General features: G+C 45.5%; 1 protein-coding gene across 1 annotated transcript in view; it reads right to left on the reverse strand.

The window, feature by feature from the left end:
- Positions 1–240: 240 nt before the first annotated feature.
- Positions 241–26738, reverse strand: part of RTN4R (reticulon 4 receptor) — a 218209-nt gene continuing 191711 nt past the window's right edge. The window contains exon 2 of the mRNA XM_059713606.1: positions 241–2248. Coding sequence (XP_059569589.1) covers positions 819–2248 — 1430 coding nt within the window. The 3' untranslated portion in view covers positions 241–818. The remainder of the gene's footprint in view (positions 2249–26738) is intronic.

A 26738-nucleotide genomic window follows, 5' to 3' on the forward strand; every position in this document is an offset into this window, starting at 1 on the left:
AATGCATAGGACAGTTGGGAAGGGAAACTGAAGCATTAACACAGCATGTTTCATGCAAGAGAATCCTTTGTTGGTGCCAATTAGAGATCACATAACAGTGGAGAATATGTCTTATTTATTACCCTCACATTAAATGCTGGGCTCTGCCTCCCAGCTCTCCAATCTGGGTAGATCTGAAATCTTTTCATTATAAGTCTTTCAGCCAGCAAGTGCATTTCACCCCTTGCAAATGACAACAGCTTAGGAAAAAGAAATCTTTATTTTGTATTTTTTGTATACTTGTACACAAGTAAAATAAAATACATATCTATATATACTGCAATTTTAGTGAATGAAAAGGCAGCATTCTTTAACAAATGCTACGTGTAAATAAGGTGTGACAGAAATGAATATGGTAAAACTGCAATATTCATAAACATAGGATTAAAACAGCATCAAATGCATCACCTCTGCAAATGGGAACTTGCAACATTGTTCAGTATGATGTCAAGTTACAAACAAACTTTAAACATTCTATTTGGAGGATTTTCTTATACTTTTTTGTATGTAAATCATATTTCTTTACCCTCTGTTGTAGCAAAAGCTGCTTTATAGTAAGTGCAGTTCCAAGGACCAAAGGTATAAGTCACAGGTTTTAGGACAAGTTTATGTACACCTTAGGTTTTTTTGTCTTTTTTTTTTTTAATAAAGGCATCCAGTTAACTTTTGTGTAAGAAAGCTCTCTCAGGGTGTATGATAGTTTACTTCTCATTTGCAACATTTATGGAGGTCAGCAAGTCTGGTATTAAAGTGTCATCAACCAAAGGAAAGAGTTGGTTTCAGCAGAACAAGAGTAAGCTCCACACCAAGGGGGGAATCAAAAGACTTAGACTCAGCTGTACTGTGGAGCTGTTTCCTTGCTGGGTGAGGCGGCACTGGGCCTTAGACTTGTTCTTTCTAGAGCATCCCTGCCTCTTTTTGGTAGGGACTGTGGAAGGTTCAATGGGTTCTAGGAACTCTGGTTTCAACTTGGTCAATGGAGGGTCTACAATGCTGGGAAAGGTCCCAAAAGGGGAGTCATTTATCTGCTTGTTGCTGCCATTTTTGGTAGGGTCTGTTTCAATGTACTTGGTTTTGGACATGTTCTCCTTATCCTTGAGAGGGTTGATGGGGGATGGTCGGCTACTGTGTGAAGAAGGACCTGCTTTGCCTTTGGCTTCGTAAATAAAAGATTTATCTGTTTCTGGCTGGCAGCACTTCCGAGAGCTGTCATGAGAATTTAGGGGGGGGTCAGTGGTTGGCAGTTTGCCAGATCTGGTTTTAGTGCTAAAAACACTTGTTCTTATTTGATTGAAAGAGTCAACACATCCCTCCAAATCACTGCTCTGAAGTCTTTTGAGGTCTCTCCCTGCCAAGTGAGGGGGCAGATAGCATTCCAGCTCTGTTGAAGATCCTTTAAATTGTTTGAACCAATTCCAAAGTGACCTAGCCTGGCAGTCACAGATCCACTGGTTATCATTTAAACGTAGGTATTGAAGGGACACCAAGGGAGCCATTGTTTCTCCAGTGAGCACTGTCAAGTTGTTCTTAAATAGAAACAAGGTCATCACTTTCCCAAGGTCATGAAAAGACCTGTGATGAACCAGACTGACTCTATTCTGGTGCAGCAGGAGCCGATCCAGGTTGATCAGCCCACGAAAAACATTCTCTGACAAGCTCTTAATTTTATTACCATGCAAAAACAGATAGGTTAGGTTTGCAAGATCCATGAAGGTATCATCTAACAAATTCTGCAGATTATTATCCTGAAGATAGAGATACTGTAAGGAGAACAATCCTCGGAAAAGACCTGTGGAGAGTTCCAGGAGCCCACAGCGATCCAGATGTAAGACGTGAAGGTGAATGAGGCCCCGGAAAGTGGTTGGGTTGATGGACTTCAGATTCATGTTGTCGCTGAGGTCTAATTCCTCCAGTTTGTCAAGTCCATAAAATGCTGCTGGCTCAATGAGGCTGATGTTATTGGAATGGATCCAAAGTATGGTCATATTGCGACAAGATGTAAAGCTGGTGGACCTAACTAAGGTTATCTTGTTGTTGTGCAGGAAGATTCGCTGGCTCTGTATAGGGATCTCAGTGGGGATTGCTGTCAGTCCTTGCTGCTGACAACTTATTGTAATCTTGGGCTCACTGTAGCATACACATGCCCCGGGGCAAGATTCCACTTCTGACTGGATGTTCAAACAAAGCACCAAAATCAGCAGTTTGCTTCCTAAAGGACAACAAAAATAGGATGGAAATTAAACTCAGACATGGGAGAGCATTTTTCTCTGCAACTAATATATTAGTCAAAAATTCACATTGGCAGTGCATTGCCACTAACCACAAAACAACATGTGCCAGGAGAGTCAAACAATTAAAATGCAGAATTAAAACTATTCCACTACTTAACACAATAGCTAAAATCAATAAATGCTTGAAGAGAGAGTGAATACTGCACCGGTCTTTCACACTTGGGAGGCCTCAGACTTAGGTCACAAACAAAAACTGTATTGATGAGTATTTCGATATTGTTCTGTATCAGGATCAGAGCTGAAACAGGGGTATTGTGCAAAGGCCTGGATAAACATAAGAAAAAGACAGTCCCTGCTGAAAAGAGTTTGTAGTCAGGGAAAACAGTCTTGCTCTTTAGGGGTCATTTATCTCCATCACAGAATCAGTGCACAGTTTCACACAGTTTGACACCAGTGGAAATATGTATTTGGCAGCAGCTTAGGACTGGGATAGCTGGGGCAAGCCACTGTGGTTGTGCTGTGTTATGCTGTGACAAACTATAAATAAAAGTATTAGTTCCTCTTTCCAAGAGTACTGAATTTCCTTCCAATGCAAGCATGTACAGTTTTTACTTAGAAAGCAATACGGATATGCTACTCTTGTACTTTTCCTTGATGGGTTTCTCGGCACTCATCCATTTTTCCTGTGTGAAATTACTGCAACTAATTCTTAAAAGTGCTTACAAGTAAATCATATCAAAGACAGATGTTGGTGCATTGAGAATCATTTCCACTTCTTTTAATGCAAGTCAGACCTTTTGACAGTAACCTGCTTCATGATCTCACACCCTGGCCTTCCTTTTCTCCTTATGAGATTCATGGCCTCCCTGGAAAGAGTGGCAGAAGTTTTGCTTGCTTGCCAAAGAGCAGCACTGTTGCTGGGGAAGACTAGACACTCAGTTTGATTCAGGGACTCCCTGGTAGTTCAGTTTTCAGAATTAGCTTCCACTTGTGCCTGGAGATAGGAATACATCCACACTGATCCCAAACCCCAGTCCCCTCCCAGAATTTACTGCTCTGAGGTGCTGAATACGCTCACATCTCACTGAAGTCAATGGATTCACAGGATTGGGCCCAAAAATGCTTTTTGAAGAACCTTAGAAGGTGAGTTTAGATACTTTTGAAGTAGATGCCTGGTTCTGAAATGAGATGTTTGAGAGAAAGGTTCAGTGTAGTTTCCTCCCCACTTTAAACCAAAAAACCCACAGGGAGACAAGTTGCAACTCACAGCTAGAAATGCATTTCAAACTGGGTACATTACAGAAAGGGACGCATGAGCTTAAACTAATCTTGAGGAACCAGGGAAGGCATTTTCAACAGGGTTTTACTAGCAATTAAAAGCATGTAATTAGGTTGTTTCTACCAAATAAACCATTGAACCTATAATGATTTGGTAGCCTCAGCAGCAGCTGCAATACATTTGTGAAATGCCACATGCCATTCAATATACATGTGTTTGTCAAACACGTGTCTCCTTTCCAGATCATCATAGCATCTGTGGAGAAAGAGACATGCTCCTGTCATTAGCTGGGAAAGCCCTAGCCAAAGGACAAAGAACAGCTTTCTGTGTTTGTTTCTGAGGGATGTCTTGTATTCCTTTAGAGACTGGAAATGTTGTTCATGCATTTTAATGCCTCATTACCCCTTAATGTAATATAGCAGCTTGATAGCAAAGTTCAGAGAGTCAGACAGACCGAAACAATGACACAGAACTGGACAAATTAGCAAAACACAGAGAGATTTCTGTCACCTCTAGCCACATGCAATGCAAACTACAATGGAATCTAAACATCACTGTACGTCTGAATTCAGGAGATGGTGGGCTGCAGTTCAAAGACAAGCTTGAAAAATGATACTGTATTTAATGCAATCACATCATTGCTGAGTCTAAGTAGCAGTTTCAAACCCAGATGATAAGAGAATAAATCACATGGAAATTCCACCAAACTGTTTGCTGAAGCAATGACAAAGGTATCAAAGAGGCTGAGAGAGGAAAAGTCTCTTTCATGTAATAAAAAGGCTAGAATCCTAGATCTGCACTTCACTCCAGTCAAAATAATTCACTGTGTACAGCTAACAAATCTGTAGGCGATCCAATTTTCCCATATAGATATAATTCCTATACATCATATTTCATATGGGAAAAGAAACCAGCTCAGCATATAGGGATAATTTGAGACTGATATTATTAGCTTGCTCTTCCCTGGAAGGCTGTGTGTTGAGTTCAGTATTATGACACACTCTAGCTGTCTTGTCATGTTTTGACATATCACATCCCATTGTATGGAGCAAAGTAACACAAGGCAACTGAAGTCCCCTGCTGGGGACATGTCACACCAGAAGGAGCCTCCTGGGAAATTAAAACAATGCTGGCATCCCTCTGACCAGCATGATTCCTCTTTGGCTAATAATATTAATAATAATATAATAATAAACCTGCAGCAGAGGAAATCCATCTTTCTGGAGGTTTCTCCAGCTTCATGATTCATTTCATCAGGGGGCTGGTGATGGTGTTGAGTAGGGGAATCAGTCTGCACCACAACAGCTTGGACCCCCTAACAGCAATATCCAAGCTACAAGGACTTTCAAAGATCTCAGGGCTGTTTCCAGCTTTTCCTCCTCTGCATTTACATGTGCACAGACTTTACAATATGCTTGGGGGAAAATCTACATGATACCTGAATGCATCACACTCCCATAGCATGACAGAAAAAGGGGACCAGCCACATGGGTATAGGAATCCAGGTGGTAACACATCTGCCTTCAGTCCCAGCCAGGGGACACAAATACATAACCTGCTCAAAAAAGGGCCAAGAGATTATATGAATACAACTTCCCTTGCCTCAGCGTCAAAGCTCTCTTACTTGCTTTCAATACTTGTCAGGGTTTATTGATCAGGTGTACATAATAAATCCCTCCTGGGGCCACTTTTGTGTACACGTCCTAGGGATCTGCAGAGCCTGAGCCATGGAGATGCTTGATTCCAGCCCATAGGAGCAGCGGCAGTGATAAACCTTGATGCAATTTGAACCAGATTTCTATTGCAGCTGTGTGGAGCCCTGAGTCAGTAGCTCTGAAACCTGGCTGTGAGAAAAGCAATTACTGGCAGCATGAGCCTGTGTCTGGCCTGGCTTTAATTAGAGGGTCTGGTGTTAGTGAGTGGCTCAGATTAGCTCATTTTACCACAGACAGCTACTGTCAATTGCCTCCAAAGCCTTTTTTTCATTTCCAATTCGTTTCCCTTTGTTTGGCTTGGTGGTCTTGTCCTTGCAAAATTCAATAACACTCACAAGCCTGGCAATTACCAGAGCCAGAGAAGGCTCCAGGCAGGAGCTTTAGGAGAGCAGAAACTTTGTAGGCTAGCCATGGTTCTCCATAGCTATGTCACAGTCATTCTAACTCAAATATATAATGCTGAATACAGTGCTCCAACATGGCTCAGGCACCTGCTAAAGAGAATTCAGTGTGGCAGAGATACTTAGGGCAGAATCCTGTTTCACTTTACACACCTAAATGGCAGTTACATAGATATGTAAATGCCATTCTTGACATTTGTACACAGTTTGCAATCCTGCTCCCCCTGCTGTGTGGATGTGCTGAGCACTAGTTGGGCATGCTCACAGCTAACCAGGTTTAGTGGTTCAGTTGAAAAGGAGGGCTGGGGAGGTATCTGGATAATGCACAACCTGTACTGGTTAGAGCACTGTGTTGGAAAGTTGGATGAATGCAAGTTCAAACCACTCTGGGGGAGTGGGGATTAGAACCAGCATCTCCTGCTTCCATGAATGCCCTAACCCAGGGATGTGCAAAATGGTAGATCTGGCCAGCGGATGGACTCCATTTCCCAGCAGCCCCTGCCCACATGGCTGGGGCCAGTTTCCATGGAGACCCCAGCAGCAGCTGTGCTGTGATAAAGGGGGCCTGGGTTTCCATGGAGACTCGCCCAGCAGCACTGGCAGGGCAAACGGCTGGACAGGGAGCTGCTCCGGGACTAGGCTGGGATCTTGAAGCAGACAGCATGGTCCAGAGCCAGGGCAGATCCACAAGTTGCAGTCTGCATGCTCTGGGCAGTGGTATGCAGGCAGTGGATTGTGGCTCTGCCCCAGCTCCAGACAATGCTGTCACTGCTGCCAGGAGCTGGCGCAGAGCCATGACCAGCTGCCTGCATGCCCATCCCTGGAGCATGAAGGCTGCACATTGCAGCTCTGCCCTGGCTCAGGACCATGCTGTCACCACTGCAAGATCCCAGCCTGGCCCCACAGGAGCTCCCTGCCCTGCTGCGTGCCCTGCCAGCAAAGCTTGGGCCGCTCTCCACAGAAACCCTGGCCCCACACTACCGCAGGGTGGCTGCTGCTGAGGTCTCCATGGAAACCAGCCCCAGCCATATAGGCAGGGTCTACTGGGAAATGGAGTCCACTGCCAGCTGGATCCGGCCTGTGGGCTGGACTTTGTATGCCCGTGCAAGCCTGTGCCTCTTCAACAGGCCAGAATTTCAGGACTTACACTCAGGTATGCACTTGCAGAACTCCATACCTGGCCAAAGTGCATGTGCTTATTAGCTATGTGGGTGCTTACGCATTCACACTGCATGCGGATCTCAAATTGTGCGTAAGTGCAAAAATGACAGTCACAAAGCTGGAAAACTGCCATGTGGACATGTAAAGTAAAATAGGATTCTGCCCTTATTCTCTCCCAAGGATACAGAAGCTATTTCAGCTCATGAGACGCTTAGGGCACCTTCTAAGAAGAGTCCAGGCACTAGGGACTATCTGACCTAGCCAGACCAGAATCTCCTTTAAGATGTGCCCTTTCTCTGTGTTTTCCTATAAGTGTCAGCTGTATAGCACTCATTCTGAGAAAAGCTAACCTTTGTAAATGTTACAAGTGTTGTATGAAGCTCTCAGTGTAACAGAACTGGGCATTATAACTGTGATGCAGGCATTGCCTCATGTAGTTATGTTCTTTTTAAAAGATACCTGAGTGAATATAATTCTGTGTGAGCATCTTTGTGTCTGTACATTCATGATTGTGTATGTTTATAAGCATGTGCACCTGTTCATGAGGTTTTGTGTGCGTGGATAAGCACATGTATGAATATGGATGTAGGCTGTGTTGAGAAGCTGGGTGGGTGTTTCTGAGCATATGTAGTGTATGCTAGGTGTTGTGTATTTGGGTATACTTAGTATATTTACATGCGTGCCAAGACATACATAACATATCTTTTGGTTTGTGAGTGTGTAAAAATAGCATGTTTATAAATATGCATTGGACAGTATGTTTCTGTGTCAGCATTGAGAGAGGATGTGTTTGCATGTGTTTCTAGAAATGTGTCCTTCCTCTATTTCTCTTTCTTTCACATCCACACTTCATCTTCCTTTCTGCTCCCTCTGTCTCCCTTTATTCCTATACCTCTTTTCATCCTCTCCTCCCTATCTAACTGCCTCCTTTCCTCTCTGTACCAGTGCCTTCTGGCTGCCAGTGGGAGCAGGGAGTGGACAGTTAATCAAGGACGCAGCTTTAGGGATGTGCTGCCCTCCTTCTGTGCCTTTGGCAGTCAGTAGTCATTTGTAGATCACCATTCACGTGCTCTTCCAACTTATTTCCATCAGCACAGAGAGATAAGAAAGAGTACAGCTTCAAATCTCATCCTCCATAAAAACAGCACAGATATGGTTGAGTTTTTACCTACACCAATTGAAATACGTTTGGAATAGTCTTACTCTCCAGGTGAATTCAGATTCCTAGAAAATGGGCTAAATCTTAAGAAGGGCAATGCAACTGTAGCCCTCAGTGATTAGGTATTAGGGAAACATTAGTCTTTTTTTATCTCTTCGTTAAAAAGATAAACATATAATGTCCTTGTTCCAGAGCACAGCCCAGCTCTGCCTGTGTAACTTTTAACCAGCCATTCCTTCACTTGTGTATTGGAGGGCTCTATTCCAAGAGGGCCATAGCTACAACACTATAGAGCAGGGGTGGGCAAAATACAGTCCATGGGCCGGATTTGTCCTGACAGGCAATTTCATCTGGCCCGTGGGTGCCCACCAATTAACTGACCCCTTCCAGCCCACATGCCTCACTCCCACCCTCATGTGCAGAAAGGCCTGGCCCAGCCAGCACCCAGCTTCCGGGCAGAGCTGGTACTGCCATTGCTGCAGGCACCGGGAGACCTGTTCAGCTTCCCGGTGTCCAGCAGCTCTTCCTCATCTCCCTGCTGCAGTGCTTGCTCTGGGCAGCAAGTAGAGAAGTGGCATGGGCAGAGGAGCTGTGGTGGGGGCTGGGAAGGACCTACAGCTGGACAGGGGTAGAGAGCATGGGGCTGGGGCTGGTGGGAGCACGGAACCTGTGCCCAGGGGGGTGGTGCGAGTGTGGAGTTCAGGTGGGCAGGGTGTGGGTGTGAGGGAGTGTGGGGGGTTGTGGGAACCCCCCCACACGCTCCACCCCATGGCGCAAATCCCCTGCCACTAGCAGCAGCAGCAGATGGCGGGCTCTCAGGGCACTCATGGTCTCAGCACCTGGTGGCGCGCATCTCTGGCCAGAGCTGCACCTGGTGGCAAGGAGCACAGCCAGGCCAGCCTGCCTCTTATTGCATGGGGCTCCCTGCAGAGCACATTCAGCTCCCAGCACTTGCACACCACCAAGTAGAAGCCCAGTGCTATGAAGCCAGTCGCCTTTTCCACTCCCTTCTGCTATGTGCAGGTCCTGGCACTTCACTGGATGTGGTGGCGAGCCCTGCCTCCTGCTTCCATGGTGGCAACCATCTCTGTTGCATAAGGCTTCCTCCTCAGTGGTGCACAAGTGCTGGGAGCTGCACTTGCACCACGAGGAACCGCATCTGATAGAGGAAGACCAGCCTGGCTGTGTTCCTTGCCACCATGTGCACCTCTGGCTAAAGCTGTGTACCACTAGGCAGCAGCACCTGCGCAGGCCAAAGGCCTGTTGCCTGCTGCTGCTGCTGACACCACCAATGGGGAGTGTATGCCATGGGGGGAACATATGGGAGGTGGCCCCACAACCCCCCCCTCACAGCCCACAAACCCCACACAGCCACACCCTGCCCCAACCCTCACACATACACACACACCCCTGCAACATACTGTGTGCCCTGCCCCACACCTAGCCACACCCTCTCACAACCCCCCAACACCTTTCCACACCCCACCATACACACCCACCCACCCACCCCAACCACAGCCCACACACTCCGCCACACACTATACCATACACTTTTAAGCTATTATGCAATCACCTTTATATACACTTCAAAGACAAATCATGACAAAAATATTTTTGCAATAAAATTAAAATATGTTATAGTAGGTGCTTGACTTTTAGTATATGATTTGGGTTTTTTTCCGGTTCCAAGATGGTAACCCCACTCCCAAAAGAAGTACTTCCGGGGGTCAAGGGGAGGGATTTCTGGTGGCAAAGGTCAGGGGGTGGGACATCTGGTACCAAGATGGAGAACAGGGGGCAGGGCACCTATCAAGGGTCAGAGCTACCCTTGCGGCCCTCGACAGCACACCAAAATTAATTAAGCGTCCCTCCAGCCGAAATAATTGCCCACTTCTGCTATAGAGGGAATGAGAGTCCACCAAGCAAGCCTATCTGGGTCCAGTAGAAAAGTCAACAGTGATGCCATGTTTCATGGCACAAGAGTGAAAGAAGAGAGGGTCCAGGACAAAAAAGGGAACTGAGATACACTAAAGCTTAAGTAGTAAATAAGAAAAGAATGGCTTATGTTGTTGTAGCCCTTACTGTATGTTCAATTTCTCTACAGGGCTCCTTACTCTCCCAGCTCTAATAGAGGTGAGATTCTGTCCAAGGGAAATAGGAGATAGAAGACTATTCCATAAATCAGCAAGCTTTCATAGCCACAGGCAAAGGATCACCCCTTGACCTCCAGCACAATCCCAGTAGCCTAACACCTCCACCCACAATCAACCCATACCCCTGGTAATGAGTCTTAAGGAGATCAGTTTCCATCTCTTTCTGCAGAGACACCATTCCCATTTCCTCTCCAGAGCATGGTTAAAACTTTACAGGATAGTTCTGGTCAAAAGCAAAAGATAAAAAGAAAGCTCAGCACTTGGAACCTTCCAAGAGTCCTTCCAAGAGTTTGGCTTTGAGTTTTATATTTGTTCCTCCTGAGCTTTCTTAAAAGCCAGAAACCTCCTCCAGTCAAACTGCAGCACTTCCCCTTTGCCATCTTAGAAGTGTTATGACTCATGGAACTGGGAAGCAATTAAAGCGGGTCCATTATCTGCCTTTCCGCTAGTCCCCTGTGCAATCACATTGTCAAACGTGGCAATTAGAAAGAAAAGGCTCCAGGGAACCCTAACAGACGCTTCGCAAACTTTTTAAGAGGCCAAAGCAAAATGCAATTTTCTGCAGTTTGCAAAGCCTTGGCCTTTCTCTCCTGCTTTGCTCTTGTCTCTATTGATTTGGAGATATTATAATGCAGCTTTACTACACTGGAGGGTCAATAATCATTTGAATTCTCTCCTGGTTGTACATAAAGGGCTCCTTTACAATACAAAGCCTTTTGCTGATGTACACAGCATTTTGCCTTTGTTTATAGTACGGAGTAAGGATAGCTGCTTGATTCTCAGCTTTGAAATACCATGGTTTGAAATTCACCACGTCTTTTAAACCTATTTTGCAAAGCAACTTCAGCATCTCTCCTTTTTTATACTGAGGAAGAAAGCATGTGTGTTTGTATGCAGGCAAATGAATAGGGTTCAATGTTCAGAGGGACTAGTTTCACCTCAATATAGGAGTCTCCCTCCCCATTATTTAAATCTTCATTGAACATGGAACACTGTAACCTGGATGAAAGTGGTATATGAGTAGTGTATGGGTACTGACCCACACACCTCTCAGGGAGAAAAAAGTTACTATGCTCCCACTGAAGATGGCAGAAGACAGACCCTCTCAGTCTGCAGATAATTGTTGCCCTATCCTGGATGGATCTCTCAGTGTCACAGGAAACTGAAAGATGTAATCATCATTGTGATTAGCGAGGACTTTCCTCTCTCTCCCAAATGCTGGGTGGATAGCAGTTATGAGATATATCACCATCAATGTCTCATTATAAGATCCCAGTCCACAGAGGAATGCACGTTGCAAGCTAAATAATAATCTGTTGGCATATTTTTATATGTACAATAGTATCTTAGGAGTCTTCTTTTTTTGGAAAAAGGTCAAGACAAACTCTATAATATGCAGCAATTCCTTTACAAGTCTTAAGTGGGATTTGAATGTGGACACTTCAACAAGGCCTGCTGCCAGTTGAGCTACAGGACTAAGTATATTAGCTGGTATCAGCAACAACTTGTTGTCCTGGAGGGCACCGTGGATTATTGAAGCTGTGGGGTTTACTCTACCTCACCACTACTACAGCTCTCAGGTGCACCCAGTTTTTTAGCAGTCGTGTCAGCTCAGCCTCAGAATGCTTGTGTTTAGTTGTTATTTTGGAAGGCTGCCACCATTTCCCTAAGGAACACAAGCAAGAGAAGGAAAATGGTGACACTTAACAGTTTATATTTCAGCAAATCTAAATGGAATTTCATGGGGAGCCAGGGAAAGCATTTTTCCAGCCCCAGGGTTTTGCTCTTATTTCAAAGAGCTATTGCAATCCATGAAGGTGTGAAAGCTTCTCAGAGAAACTGTCACATGCATCCTTCATAATAGGCCATCTAAATATTAATGTCATTAGGGCTCACTTCCGTGTCATTAGGGACCACTTTTCCCTGAAATAAAAGCAACAATTAGGGCCTCCAGTATTGTTAACACCAATTTATCTAATATTTTCCTAAAGAGGTTAGATTTAGAGAAAGGGACAAATGTAATTCTGTGGCCATGAACTTTGCTGTTTAACCTACCTCTCATTACCACAGAATCATCTCCTGAATCTCAGCTTTCTTCAAACAAAAACATTCCCAGAGCTCAATCATTCAGAAAACCTTACGTGTAACAGTCAGATAGATGTAGTTACATTCTTCCTGAGTCTGCAAACAGCCTGAAATAGCTTTGTGTGAACAGCTTTATTAATCTCCATGTGGTAATGGTAATCTGAAAAGAGCTTTAACAAAACTGGGGATCTGAATCATTGTGAAATTGGGTTAAGAGGAAGCAAGGAGCTCCCATCTTTATGGCATTATGGCTCAGTAAGTCCTTGCGTTTAGGGAAGACAAGAATGAAACACTGGTAGTGCCACAGTGGCAGCAACATTTTTTTTTTCTAGGAGCTCAGGCTGCACTAGTCCCATAGGGCCATAAGCCCAGTAGGCCTTTAACCTGAAGCCACTATAGTGCGTCAGTATAAGTCAAATGGAAGTTTTCAAACTGCCAGTGTCCTGCATGGGGTAGAGGGGCAAAAAAGAAAGTTTAGGTACTGGATAAAACAGTTGCAGGTAGTGGAGGAAGAAGAGATCCCAGGGGAATATGCATCTTTCCCATTACCTGGGAGAACCACTGCATTTGACCTTCTAAGTCAGTGAACAATACCATTAAACATTATAACAATCATATTTATATTGCCTTTTACACTTTATACAAAATGCTTTATAGCCTGAATCCAAAATCCAATGCACATTTAGAGTACTAGGACAACCAAGGAGTCAGAATTAACTGTAGCCACTTCTGAAAATCAGCAATGATGCTGCATCAGTGAAATGTCACATTCAGAACTTTCATAAAATGGGAAGTAAAGATTAATGCTTTCAACTGGAAATGCAGGAGGAGTTTAGGACAGGGGTGTCAAATACACCCTGGGCTCCAAGCTGGATCCTGGGCTCCTAGCTGGAACCATGGGCACTACCTCCTGGGCTCGATCTATGGAGGCAGGAACAGCTGTGGTGGGTCCTGGGCAGCCAGCAATATAGGTCAGCATTTGGTGGCAGCAGAGCAAGTGAGGACTGTATCTGCACAACCCCTGTTTGACCCCTTCTCCTGATGGCCATGTCCACTGGGGTCCAAGGACGTCGAATTCTCCAGCAAGGCCACATCCCTGGACTCCCAGTAGCCCAGTGTACTACTGGTAGTGATGGGCCAGATGAAATGGTTCTGTTGGCTGGATCCAGGCTTTAGGCCATGTGTCTGACAGTCTGGTTTAGGGAAATGGACTGAAAGCATTCTAGCTATCCCAGACATAAGTGTTAACATCCCCTTGGCTCTTGCAAAAAGTGAAGTGGGATCCTAGATTATCACAAGTGGCTGGGATCTTGGTTTTCCATCTTATCTAAAAGATGGTGCCCCCAGCAACACAGTGGCCACTAGCCCTAGTCTGGTAGGTTGGCTCAGCTAAAAACCAGGGCGAAGAATACTACTTTTTAAATCCTTACCAGCAGCCTCTGAAGAACAATACGTTCTAGCACCATTTTGAGATGAGCAAATGGATATTTTCAGTCCCCACTACCATTTCTTACAGCAGTAGATAGTATCCATGTCCTATTAATAATATATCAGAAACAAACAGGTTTCAGAAGGAGACATATTCTGGCTCCTGAAATGACTCAGATTTCGAATGAAGGCTGTGGTATCTCAGAAAAGCTTCAAAATACTATTATAAACAAACAGAGCTCTCAGTATTTCAAAACTTGATGCTGATGGGACTAGTGTGTGTGAGTGAATCACAGCACTGGGGAGGTAGGACTGCAGATGGAGTTTACACCTAATCTCCCCCATCCATCTGTCCACTGAGACCAGCATATAGTAGTCGCAGATGTGAGACCCACCCCCATCTCCAGGGCAGCAGAACTGCCTCAAAGTACTTGGCAGTAGAAATTATTTCAATGTTTTTCTTGAATTGCTTTAAAACCTCAAATTTTGTTATAGACAGATATTTTAAGATGAAGTGATTATAAAGGATAATCTACAACATCACTCCAATACTCCTATAAATAATAATTCCAGTTAATAACTAGAAAGAGCAGTGACTTCAGGGAAAGTGATTCCTAAAGTATCTCTCTCATGGGTATAGGCAACGTATATACTGAAAAGGAAACTCATCCATACACATGCCTCCATATCGGACATGCCATAGAGCAAATCAGTGCTTTGTCTTCATGCTTCGCCTCAAGCAACAGCTTGAAGCACCCTGCAAAGGGGGCAAGGGGGGGGGGGGGGGGGTTAGGACAGCCATTTTAACTCCAGCTTCATCTGCAGCTACTTCTATGCATAGAAGTTAAAATATAAGAACATGTGACTGACAGAGCTGGCCTAGATCAGAAAGATGAGTCTCCTGCTGTTATAGATCATATCGAATTATTCTTTCATAAAGAAAGAATAAAGCTCCATCTTTAAAGTAACATGGTTTTCCTGGACCTTTTATTTTCACTGGGAAACTGTTCCAGAACCTCACTCCTCTTAGGGTAGAAATCTTCTTATTTCCAGGCTAAATGTATTCATGGCCAGTTTGCCCCCATTAGGTCCTGTGCTGCCTGCTGCCCTTTAAATAACTCTTCTCCCTCCCTGGAATTTGCCCATCTGATATATTTATCCCCAAGAATCATATATCCTTATATATCCATATAGCCAAGGTCTTCTAGTCTCCTTTTTATTATACAATCACTGCAGTAGTTCTTCCATTACAAATTCCTCTTTCTTGAACCTAGGTGACAAGACCTGTGCATGGCATTCCAGATCAAGTCTCATGATGTCCCTGCACACGGCATTAACATTTCCCTAACTACTAGGCATATAGGCTAGGCCTTCCACAGGGATACATATTGACCAGACTTCCTGAGAGGATACCTATGGACTAGGATTCCCCTATGCATCCATATGGGACAATCCTCTGATGACAATATATGTGGGCTAGTGTTCCTCTCGGGGTACATACAGGTGACATTGACCCTAAGGAACCAGATATTTCTGGTCTCGGCACCCTCATGGACACATACGTTTTTAAAAGGTGGCAGTTAAGCTAGAGAATCTAGCAGAGAATGCCACTGCAGAGAATCTAGGCCCTCCCACCAGGGGATCTAGATTTACCCATAATTGGGGAGAGGAACCCACCTCTTGAAGACAGAATGCCAGAGAGAACAGTAAGCAGGAGGAAGTCAATTCAGCATCCTCCCCTCTCCAGGAATTCACTACCATCCCACCCTGCTCCTCCTCCCTGTCCTCTCACCAACGCTGTCCTACTTCTGAGTGTGCATTCTGTACCTGCTACAAGCTTGCATGGTATATTCTCTCACTTTCAGCTAAAGGCCAGGACTGATTTCTAATAACTGTGTAAATCTGAATCCTGCTGTCCCTTATCAGATACCAATATTGTCATCTTTGCAGTTTCAGCATTAGACACACTCGGTTGCACTCCGCAGCGCTCTCATCCACTTTTGCGAGATAAGAAACAAGACACCCACAACTCTATGAACATATTTTTCAAAGATGTGCATAGTCTGTGAAGCCAAACTGAACATGAATACAAAAGGATGTTAATGATACATCTTCCTGTTTGCATGGAAATGAGCAAGGTAGCAAGAAGGAAACGTGACCAATACCCTGCCTTTACAAGATTCCACACTGACAGATGCCATGGAAAAGACACTGTATGGAAGGCACAATTGAAAGTTTCCTATACTGGGAGGAACTCTGGTGATAATTCAGCCAGAACTCACGCATAGTACAGGTAAGAGAATTATAACCAATAATTCCTGCAGCCTGTCCATAATACCTGGTGAAGCTGCAAGATTTTATTAATCACTGTTATGATTTTGCAACTTATTTCCCTTTGAACATATCTAGCTTTAACATCCAGCCCTTGGAACTAGTTAGGACCTTAATGGATACAGAACCTTTTAACTCTTTAATCAAGATTGATATGACTTCCAATTTTGTTGTAACAGGGCCAGAGATGACCCGAGCAGGGTGCGGGGCCTGGGGTGAATCAGCCTGTGCAGGGCCCTGCCCCTGTGTGCCCTGGACGTGAAGAAGCCGGCGGAAGATTCAACGGTGGGGAGGAAGGGTTGCCGAGTGGCCGGATGTGAAGCTGGTGGTGGCACTGAGTCACCATGACCACTCTGCCTGGCTCTGCGGGGCCCCCCAAAGCGTGGGGCTCAGGGCGGTTGCCCCAACTCTCCCCTCCCAAGGACAACCCTGAATAGGGCACTAGGAGCTCATATTACCTTGGTATTTGCCATAGCTTTTAAAGCCTTTTAAGAGATGCTGCTTTCTACAATACAGCTTCCCAGCTTGACTGTGTGCCCTACATTCCTTGTTCTGAGATGCATGATTTAGCATTTAGCTATATTAAAATTCGTGCTGTCTGACCATCACAAGTTCACCATGTGATCCAGATTGCTTTGCATTAGTGCCCTGTCTTCAACACTATTTATCATTGCAAACTTTGTTAGCAAAGAGTTTACATTTTCTTTCAAATTGTTTATAAAAATACTGAATAGTGGCAGGTGGTCCTTTAGAAACAGGCCCACTCTGTAAAGAGTCTTTATCAACAACCAGTTAACCAGTTCTAATCCATTTAGGGCAGAATCCTATTTCACTTTATATATCTACGGCAGCCCAGGAACAGAGATTCTTCACAAGTGCAAGGAAGCCTAGCGCCTCCAACAGCACACTTACTTGCCTATACACTAATGCTAGGAGTTTGCGGAATAAAAAGGAGGAACTAGTCCTTCTGCTAAAACAGACATGATTACAATCTCATAGGGATAATGGAGACCTGGTAGGACTCCTTCTATGACTGTACCATGGATATAGATGGCTATACCTTGTACAGGAGAGAGTATGCTGAAAAAAGGGGCAAGGGTGTATGTCTCTGTGTGAAGGAGGGCTACACATCCCTACAAGCTGAGATTGGCACCCAAGGAGGGTGAGTGGAGACCCTCTGGGTTAGAATATGAGGGGAACATGGTGAAGGGGATACAATAGTAGGAGTCTACTACAAAATCAGGAACAGGAGCTTGACCATGAATTTGCCAGCATGGTCTCGGTGCACAGTTGTCATGGGAGACTTCAACTACCCAGACATCTCATGGAAAGAGCACTCAGCCAAATCTGATCAGTCACAAAGCTTCTTTACATGCATGGATGAGCTTTACCTGTCTCAAGAAGCTCATTGGCCAACAAGAGGTAAGGCACTGCTGGACCTGGTACTGGCCAAAGGGGATGATCTAGTCAGTGACCTAAGAATTGAAGGGAAGCTAGGAGACAGTGACCCTTAGTTGATCACTTTCACTATCCATTGCAAAGCTAGCAAGTCAGTCAGCAATGCAAAAGTCTTTGATTTTAGGAAAACTGACTTTGATAAGCTCAGGAGGCTTGTTGTCAAGGCCCTGAGAGGTCATGATCTGACACAGAGGGGAGTTCATGACGAGTGGTTGCTCCTTAAGGAAGCAATCCTAGAACTACAAGGGAAGTCCATCCCAACCCATAGGAAAGGGAGTAAAAGGTCTCAGCAACCCCCTTGGCTCAACAGGGAACTCATGGACCTCCTACATCTAAAAAGAGAGGCGTATAAAGGATAGAAGACAGGAAACACCACTAAGGAGGAACATTCCGCACACCTGCAGGGAGCACACTAGGAAAGCCAAGGCTGTAACCAAACTCCAACCGGCTACACAAATCAAGGACAATAAAAAGTCCTTCTTCAGATACATGGGGAGTCAGAAGAAAAAAAAAGGCAACATTGGACCCCTGCTGAACCAAAAACTTGTGGTGCTTGGGCCAAGTACCTGAAGACTGGAAGAGGGCCAAGGTGGTGCCTATCTTTGAGAATGGGAGGAAAGAAGATCTGGGAAACTACAGGCCGATCAGTTTGACCTCAATCCCTGGAAAAGTCTTGGGAAAAATTATCAAAGAAACCATTCTTGACAGGCTAACAGAAGGCAACATTCTGAGGGATAGCCAGCACGGGTTTGTTGCGGGTAGGTCTTGCTTGACCAATCTCATTTCCTTCTATGACAAGGTCACAAAAGGGAAGAAGTTGATATCATATACTTGGACTCTAAAAAAGCCTTTGACCTGCTGTCCCATGATGTCCTCATGGAAAAATTGGGCAACTGCGGCCTCGACTACCCTACAGTCCGATGGCTGGAGAACTGGCTCTGAGGTCAGACCCAGAGAGTGGTAGTTGACAGAAGTGTATCAACATGGCAGTCAGTGACAAGTGGTGTCCCGCAAGGCTCTCTTCTCGGACCTGTACACTTTAATGTATTTATAAATTATCTGGACTCTGGTATCAGAAGCGGACTGGCTAAGCTTGCTGATAACACCAAACTATGGGGAAGTGTGGTCATCCAGGCTGGCTGGTGATCCAGGTTGCCCTCGACAGGCTCGTGAGGTGAGCAAATGAAAACATGATGGCATTCAATATGGAGAAATACAAGGTACTCCGTATCAGGAGAAAAAACCCGCATCACACTTATAGGCTCCGCAGTTCTACACTGACTAGCACCACGACTGAAAGAGACTTGGGGGTCATAATTGACAACAAGATGAACATGAGCCACCAATGTGATACTGCAGCTGGCAAAGTGAACAAAACTCTGGCTTGCATCTACCAATGCTTGTCAAGCAAGACGCAGGATGTCATCCTCCTGCTATATTCGGCCTTGGTGAGGCAGCAGCTGGAGTACTGTATCCAATTATGGGCTCCACAATTTAGAAAGGATGTGGAGAAGATTGAAAGAGTCCACAGGAGAGCCACATGCATGATCAGAGCGCAAAAGAACAGGCCTTATGAAGAGAGGCTAAGAGCCATGGGACTCTTCAGCCTGGAGAAGCACAGGTCTGGGGGTTACTTTGTGGCAGCCTCTAAGTACATAAGGGGTGTACATCAGCATGTGGGGGAATGCCTGTTCACCACAGCACCCCAAGGGATGATAAGGTCCAATGGTAACAAACTCCTGCAAGACTGTTTTAGGCTGAACATAAGGAAAAACTTCTTTACTGTACAAGCCCCCAAGGCCTGGAATAGACTCCCCCCAGAGGCGGCGCAAGCACCTACTCTGAACACTTTTAAGAACCAGTTGGATGCTTATCTTGCTGGGATCCTTTGACCCTAGGTGAGCCTTTCTGCCTCTTGGACAGGGGACTGGACCCGATGATCTTAGGAGGTCCCTTCCAGCCCTAATGTCTATGAAATCTAAATGGCAGTTATGTATGTAACCCTTCTACTAAGCACCTGTCAGCAGCAACAAGGGCTGAGTTCAGTTTTGGGGTATTAAGTATATTTCACCTCAGCTTGAGCACCCACCCAGATGACCTGGGAAACACTAAATGAATCACTAGGGTGTCCAATAAAATCATTAAGCCTTCCTTCACAACCAGTATAAACATACAACCCAAATGTATAAAGAAGAAGAAAAAGAACACTAACTATAATTTTAAAATACTATAAACTACAAAACGAAGTCTATAGGTGGCACCCTCTTTGGGAGGCTTTACCCACACCCATGCAGTTTGGGACATGGAGCTCCCCAGTGGGTCGTTCCGGAGCCTGCACCCTGTGGGCCAGTATGTGGCGCTCCTGCACTGAGCCACCCAGCTCACTGCACCCATCCACCTACCAAGCTCTGAGTGCCTCCCGGGGGCACCCCCTGTCTGGCTGACCCCGTTCCTGGAGCACACCCACAAGCCTGGGGTTACCGCTGCCACCACCCAGGGATTCTGGTCTGTCTTTGGGCCCCATGTCCCCTGGGGTACACAGACCTTGTAGACCTTGAGGGTGCTTGACCCACTGCAAGAACTTGGGGTGTTTCCTTTAGTTTGAAGCACAAATAGTAGCCTCCCTTGGTCAGCCAAACCAAGGAGGCCCAAAGGCATATCTGATCTCTCTCCCAACAAGTCCACCACACTTGGTACAGTGGAAAACTTTATTGGTTACAAGGGGTAGGCTTGGGGAAGGGTACAGGAAAGAGAAGTATCACTGAATAACCCTAGAGAAAAGAGTGTAGCTAGGTAGCCTTTGAACATGCAACTATTTTACAGTAAACCATATTTCTAGATAAGTTTCAGATAAGTTACTCACAAGTATCATCCAGAGGCTGACTGCGCTTTCCTCTGGAGGCAGGCAGCTCCTTGTGTGTTAGTGCGTTTTCAAGAGACCCCCATCTCTCTTCCAGTTCCTGTGTAACCCTCAACATAGCTGCTCCCCCTCCTCCTGGACAGTCGTAGCTTATATAAGCCTTTTGACATCACCTTTCCAGGTCCTATCAGGGCAGGAGTTGTTTGAGGCCAACCAACAGATCCAAAAAGCATCACCGGTCACCTGGTAGAGTGAGCCCTGTCCCCAGGACATGAGGTCAGTGCTAAAATAATAGAGAGGTGGAGTTGCGTGTCCCCCCACTCCACCCCCTGCCTTACCTGTAACTTCTCACATCCGCAGGAGCAGGTTTCCCCTCCCTCAGGAATGTTTCTAGCCAAGGTCACAACTCAGCCTTAAATGAAACAGATGGGGGAAGGGGTTGCCTGATCACCACAGTAGCCCTGACAACCACACTGACAGACAGGGGATAAAACAATGGCAAGGAAAAACCTAATAATAGAGTCCGGGAACAGACTGAGATGGCATTCTGCCACACACCCCTATACCTGTCCTTTAGCAATGGGCTGGAGAGGGGGGCCCACACCGAAGAGTCCTATGAGCTGCTCCATGGGTCCACTGTGGTGCAGGGAACTGATAGAAAGCATAGATCCTTCTGCGTTGCAAGAGCCCCCTCATTGCTCCCTGCAAAGCTATAGCATTGATCTCCACTTCCCTTTGATGGCTTTGCAGGGTTAACTGCATCTTTCGTCATCATATCACACCCCAACGCTTCTAGTCCTAATCCCAGCTCTGCTGGGGCAGGAAGCTGCAAGAGAACTCAAAGAGAAACCAGCCAAACAGCAAAGGAGCCTGAACTGCAACCAGTGCCAACCACTGGACTTGGTCAGGACAAAGAGCTACAAAAGTAACAACGTGTGCCTGGCCCAAACTGTGCCAGGCCTAACGATGCAGTAAACAGACAGCAGGGCTCAGCAACACAGCTAGGCTGAGACCCAGCAGCTGTAAAACACTAAAAGGTGGTAACTCAGGCCTGTCCTGCACCAGGACCTGAACATACAACAGGAGCAGGCCAGGCCTACTTGGCTGCAGCCTGGACATTTGGGCTCAGCTACATTGTTATGCTGAGACCTAACAGCTATGAAATAACAAAAAGGGGCTAGGTCTATTTTGGCGTTGGCCTGAACTACAACTAGTGCCCAATCACACTGCTTGGTTGGGGTATAAACTTCAAAAGGGACAAAAGGAGGCCCAGCTTTATTTTGCAGGGCCTGCACTGGTCAGCAGAAAGCTGGCCAGGCCTATGCTGCACTGAGGCCTGGATAAACAACAAGAAGTGCCAGGCCTTCGCCCTGGCCCAAATCTGCCAGCCAAACATATGGCTGGGGTTCGGCCCAACACAAATGGGCTGAAATGCAATAGCTGTGAAACAGCAAAAAAGGACTCAGGTTTATGGCTGCAGCCTGGACATCCAGTCTCAGCTATACCACCGTGCTGAGACATTATAATCCCCAACACAGGAGCCAGTGGCTGCCAGGATCCTGCTCCTGGTCAGTCTGCACTACAAAATAATACACTCACGGCATCGTCCCACTCAAGGCCCACATGGCCAGTAACTGCTGGGGCTCTGTTCCTGGTCAGCCTGCACTAGGGAATAATACTCTCGTGGTAACACCCCACTCAAGGCCTGTGTGGCCAAAATTGCCAGCAAGACACGCAGCTGGGGTTCAGTGACACAGCTATGCTGAACCCAAAACAAGCTGCAACAGCAGAAAGTAAAACATGCCAGGCTCTCAGGCCTGGCCCACAGTGTGCCAACAGAACTGCCAAGCTCCAACCTTGACTAGTTTGCTGCAGGGATTCATACCCCCATGGCATCATCCCACTTAAAACCCAGAAAAAAACAAAAGTGGAAAGAAAAGGGAGAGAACAGGGATCTCAAGCCCTGAGACAGTTTTTCTTTCCCTGTACCTGAGTCTTCCCCATCCCATAGCTTTTGCTTGCCTCTCCAGTGAAGAGTGATGGGGAGATCCCCATCCTCACCCTCTATGGGGAGCAGGTTTTTTGGCTCCCAGTTCAGCAATGCAGCTATCAGCAGCCCCAGGAGGAAAAAAAAAAAAAAAAAAAGAGCCGCTAGCCCACGTGGCCTGAGCCTTCAATAACTTTACTAACATCATTACAAGGTCCCAATCAAGAAACATATCATTTGAACACTAGTAATGAAGACATCAATTCAAAAGTGGTCAGTGCTCCTGGCTTTGTTCCAGAGTCCCTATACTGGTTTTACAGGTGCTTTTAAGGAATCTTAAGACAACCGTCTGGACACAATGAAGGGGGAGGGGAGTGGTCCTCTTCTAGTCCCCAAACCCCCCACAATATACAACCAAAAGCACACACTGCCACACACAGCTAGGCTACTGGAGCTAAAACGTGAGGGTAGAGCTGTAGTCCTCCTTGCTATTTTTCCAGGTCAGAATATGGGGGCTTATGCTCAGATACTTCAGAGACTTATGCTCATTATAGACTGTTACAGGAATCACTGGTTTCTTGCCATTCTGATATACAAGAACTGTTATCTCCTTTTGACAACAGTGAGAATGTGTTACTGATCCAAACTGTCATCTATTAAACTTTCTGTGCACGGAGGTAGATATGCTACCACATTACTGCTATGTCCTAATAGTTGTAGATATCAACCATATTTGTAATGGAACCAACTTGTTAGGAATTCACAGATTTATTAAAAACTGCTTGTTCAAGACAAAATTCATTTTCACGTTCTGAGCTGGCATCCATTAAGTTGTGGGCTCTGGTACCTTCCTTCACCTTTGCCAGTTTTACAGTTCTAATTCAACAGAAACCCTCTCCTGATACTATATAAAATGTTCATGCTGCCTTCACATTTTAGGACAGAAAAAACTAACAGGGAAGTGACTGTGTTTCATTTTATTTAATTTATTAGATTTATATGCTGCCTTCCTCCAAAGAGACTTAGAGTGACTTACAATAAAAAGATAAATTATAAAATCAGATAAAATATTAAAATAAAATAATATGTAATGAAACAAACTCCCCAAACAGTGCCTCAAAACTTAACTCTGCCTGCTAAAAGCCTGTCCAAATAAAAAAAGTTCATGATATATATGAACCTCTGGAAGATGTCCAGGCTTGAGTTCTGGCAGGCCTTAAGGGGCAAAGGAGTTCCAGGTCTGAGGGGCAACTACCAAGAATGACCTCCAAAATGTTTTCACTGAACAAATTTGGCAGAGTTTTAGGGTACTTAAGTGCCTATAGGTGCGTAAGGGATTGCCAGAAGCACCTAAATTAATCAGGAGCTTTTGAAAATCCTATAACTGCCAAACCACACCTTTAGGTGCCTAATATACCTTTAAAAATAAAATATTTTGCATATGAAGCAGAATAGGCTGAAGGGGCTTTGACCAACAGTCTAGTGATATAAAATCCATCTAGTTCTGTAAATGAGACAGACCAGCCAAGATCATACCTCTTTTCAAAACTGTAAAGTGGAGGTTGGATCCTAGACTATGGTTAACATCCATCTCCAACATTAATAGTGGCCAGCAACCAAGAAGAAGTAGCATGGCTTTCACCCCATTAGGGCCCTGCAAGATTTTTGGAGCACGAAGAGTCTTTTAAAGACAGTCAGAATATTAAATAATATGATATTTTTTGACTAAGTTAACAAGAAACCAATGATGAATGGGCCCATTCCCACCCAGCCCATCAAAAATAAATTTTCTGTATAAGGCAGTCAAATGGAATTGCTACTTCTCTCTAGATGTATGAATGAGTAAGGCTTGGTGAGTTTGGTTTGGGAATTGCATTTTATAGCAATGAAGAACATGCAACATACTCATAGTGCATTTCAATACGGACAAGTGCAGGGTGCTGCACTTGGGCAGTAGTAACCAGCAGCACACTTATAAGATGGGAAACTCCCTTCTTGAGAGCACGGAGGCAGAAAGGGATCTTGGAGTCATCATTGACTCCAAGATGAACATGGGCCGACAATGCGAGGTCATGGTCGGCAGGGCTAACCGGACTTTATCGTGCATCCACAGGTGCATCTCAAGTAGGTTCAAGGAGGTGATCCTCCCCCTCTACGTGACACTGGTCAGGCCACAGCTGGAGTACTGTGTCCAGTTCTGGGCACCCCACTTCAGGAGGGATGTGGACAACATTGAGAGGGTCCAGAGGAGGGCCACCCGCATGATCTGGGGACACCAGGGCAGACCCTACAACAAGAGGTTACGGGACCTGAACCTGTTCAGCCTTCACAAGAGAAGGCTGAGGGGGGACCTGGTGACCGTCTATAAACTCACTAGCGGGGACCAGAAGGGTTTGGGGGAGACCTTGTTTCTCCTAGTGCCCCCCGGGATAACAAGGAATAACAGCCACAAGTTGTTGGAGAGTAGGTTTAGATTAGACATCCGTAGGAAGTACTTCACAGTTAGGGTGGCTAGGATCTAGAACCAACTTCCAAGGGAAGTGGTGCTGGCTCCTACCCTGGGGGTCTTTAAGAAGCGGCTCGATGCTTACCTGGCTGGGGTCATTTGAGCCCAGTTTTCTTCCTGCCCAGGCAGGGGGTCGGACCTGAAGATCTGCAAGGTCCCTTCCGACCCTACTTCTATGATTCTATGGTTCTATGATAATTTCCTATGCTCGCTTGTCATTCCTAAAATGGAAGCAGACTCTTTCCCTGCCCTGAAAATTATATCTTTGGTTCCAGACTTGTCAAACTGAGCATTAATGTAGCCAGATGATGCATAATATACAACACACAGTGCAGAGACCTCTACAAGTAAAAGCACTCAGGAAACCATCCTCCCTGGAGCAAAACTTTGCAGAAAACCACACAGTAAATACACCCTCTACAAAGCAATGCTGTACGTAGGAAATCAGCCTAAAAAAACAACACTGGAGAACCACAAATGGTTCAGAGAAAAACCAAAGCTTTTGGATGGGATTTTCCAGTGTGTTCCTCATTTGTTTTATTCTGGTTCCACTGTCGTTGAATTGATTTCCATGGTGGTAGACTTAGGCCCGAGTGATAGCTCTGGAAAAGTCCTAGATGGGATGTTAGAATTGTGCACATTTGCAAAGGTCTTGCATTACCACACAATCCCACCATAACTTTTCCCAGAGAAAGGCACCCTCAAACCCCTTCTGGAAGGAAGAACCAGTGGTCTGCAACATTTGCTAGTAATTTTTGGCATATGATTTGGCTTTGGCCCCATAAAGTGCCAATTTGTTACACTATCTCCTCCTTTACCTCCCTCTCACAACTGAGGTCAAAGAAACTTCTGCTTATGGGCAGGCTCAGTCAGTCAGGGTCCCTGGAGAAATATCATGTGAAAAACAGTGATCAAAAAAAAATGTCATCAAACAACATGGCAGGAATGTGCTCTGCAGAACAGGATGCGTAAGTTCACTGAAGCACAAAGTAAAAGTACCTTCAGCAGACCTTTTGCCACAGTAGAAAAGCCTTTGCAATATAGGTCAGGGAAGAGTTGATTTCCGGTGCTTGGAGTAGAGCATTTTTCTTAAAAACTCTTCTGCCATGTCCTGGGCACTCAAGGGGAAGCCCTTTGGTTTTGGCTCTCAGTATAGCTGCCTGACCCCTTCTTGTAGCCAGTGGTTGTGCACACAGCTTGCTTCCTGTTTTCTTGCTTACTCTACTGGGAGCCTTTTAAAGCTCCCAATTTTGGGGTTCTCCAGCCACAAACTTCACCAGTAAACAGAAGTCCTGACTGGGTGGACTTTCAACAGGACCCATATCTCTTACAACAGACACAAAATAAAGACCATGCTGGTCTGTTACTATTTCCTGTGGGAGACCTATCTGCAAGACCGATCAGTTCTCTGACCACTGTTTGGTGCAAGCCATTAGTCTGCTACTGGGTAGCGTAGTCCATGAACACAAGGATAAAATGGAAGACTTGTCCTCAGTGCCAAGGGTCAAACTATATCTACCTCAGCTGGTTCAAAGGGGTACCCACCCAGGGCAGAGGTACCAGTGGTGCTTGATACTCTGGACATGGATCTGCCAACTGGCACTCAGGACAGGATGTGCAATAGTCTTTAAAATCCTGGTAAATCCTGGGCCAAAAGAATCTGGAAAGTACCCATTCCTGTGTCTTCTTGACCCTCAGATGGCCTGCCCAAAGTATGTCATGGGCCAATTTCAAAATCTGGTGGCATTAATTATGGAATTGATTTCATAGATTTCATAGACATTAGGGCTGGAAGGGACCTCGGAAGATCATCGAGTCCAGCCCCCTGCCCAAAGGGCAGGAAGTCAGCTGGGGTCATAGGATCCCAACAAGATAAGCATCCAGTTTCATCTTGAAGGTGCTCAATGAAGGCGCTTGAACCACCTCCGGTGGCAGGCTGTTCCAG

Source organism: Alligator mississippiensis, chromosome 10 (assembly GCF_030867095.1).
Source record: "Alligator mississippiensis isolate rAllMis1 chromosome 10, rAllMis1, whole genome shotgun sequence".
Taxonomy (NCBI): domain Eukaryota; kingdom Metazoa; phylum Chordata; order Crocodylia; family Alligatoridae; genus Alligator; species Alligator mississippiensis.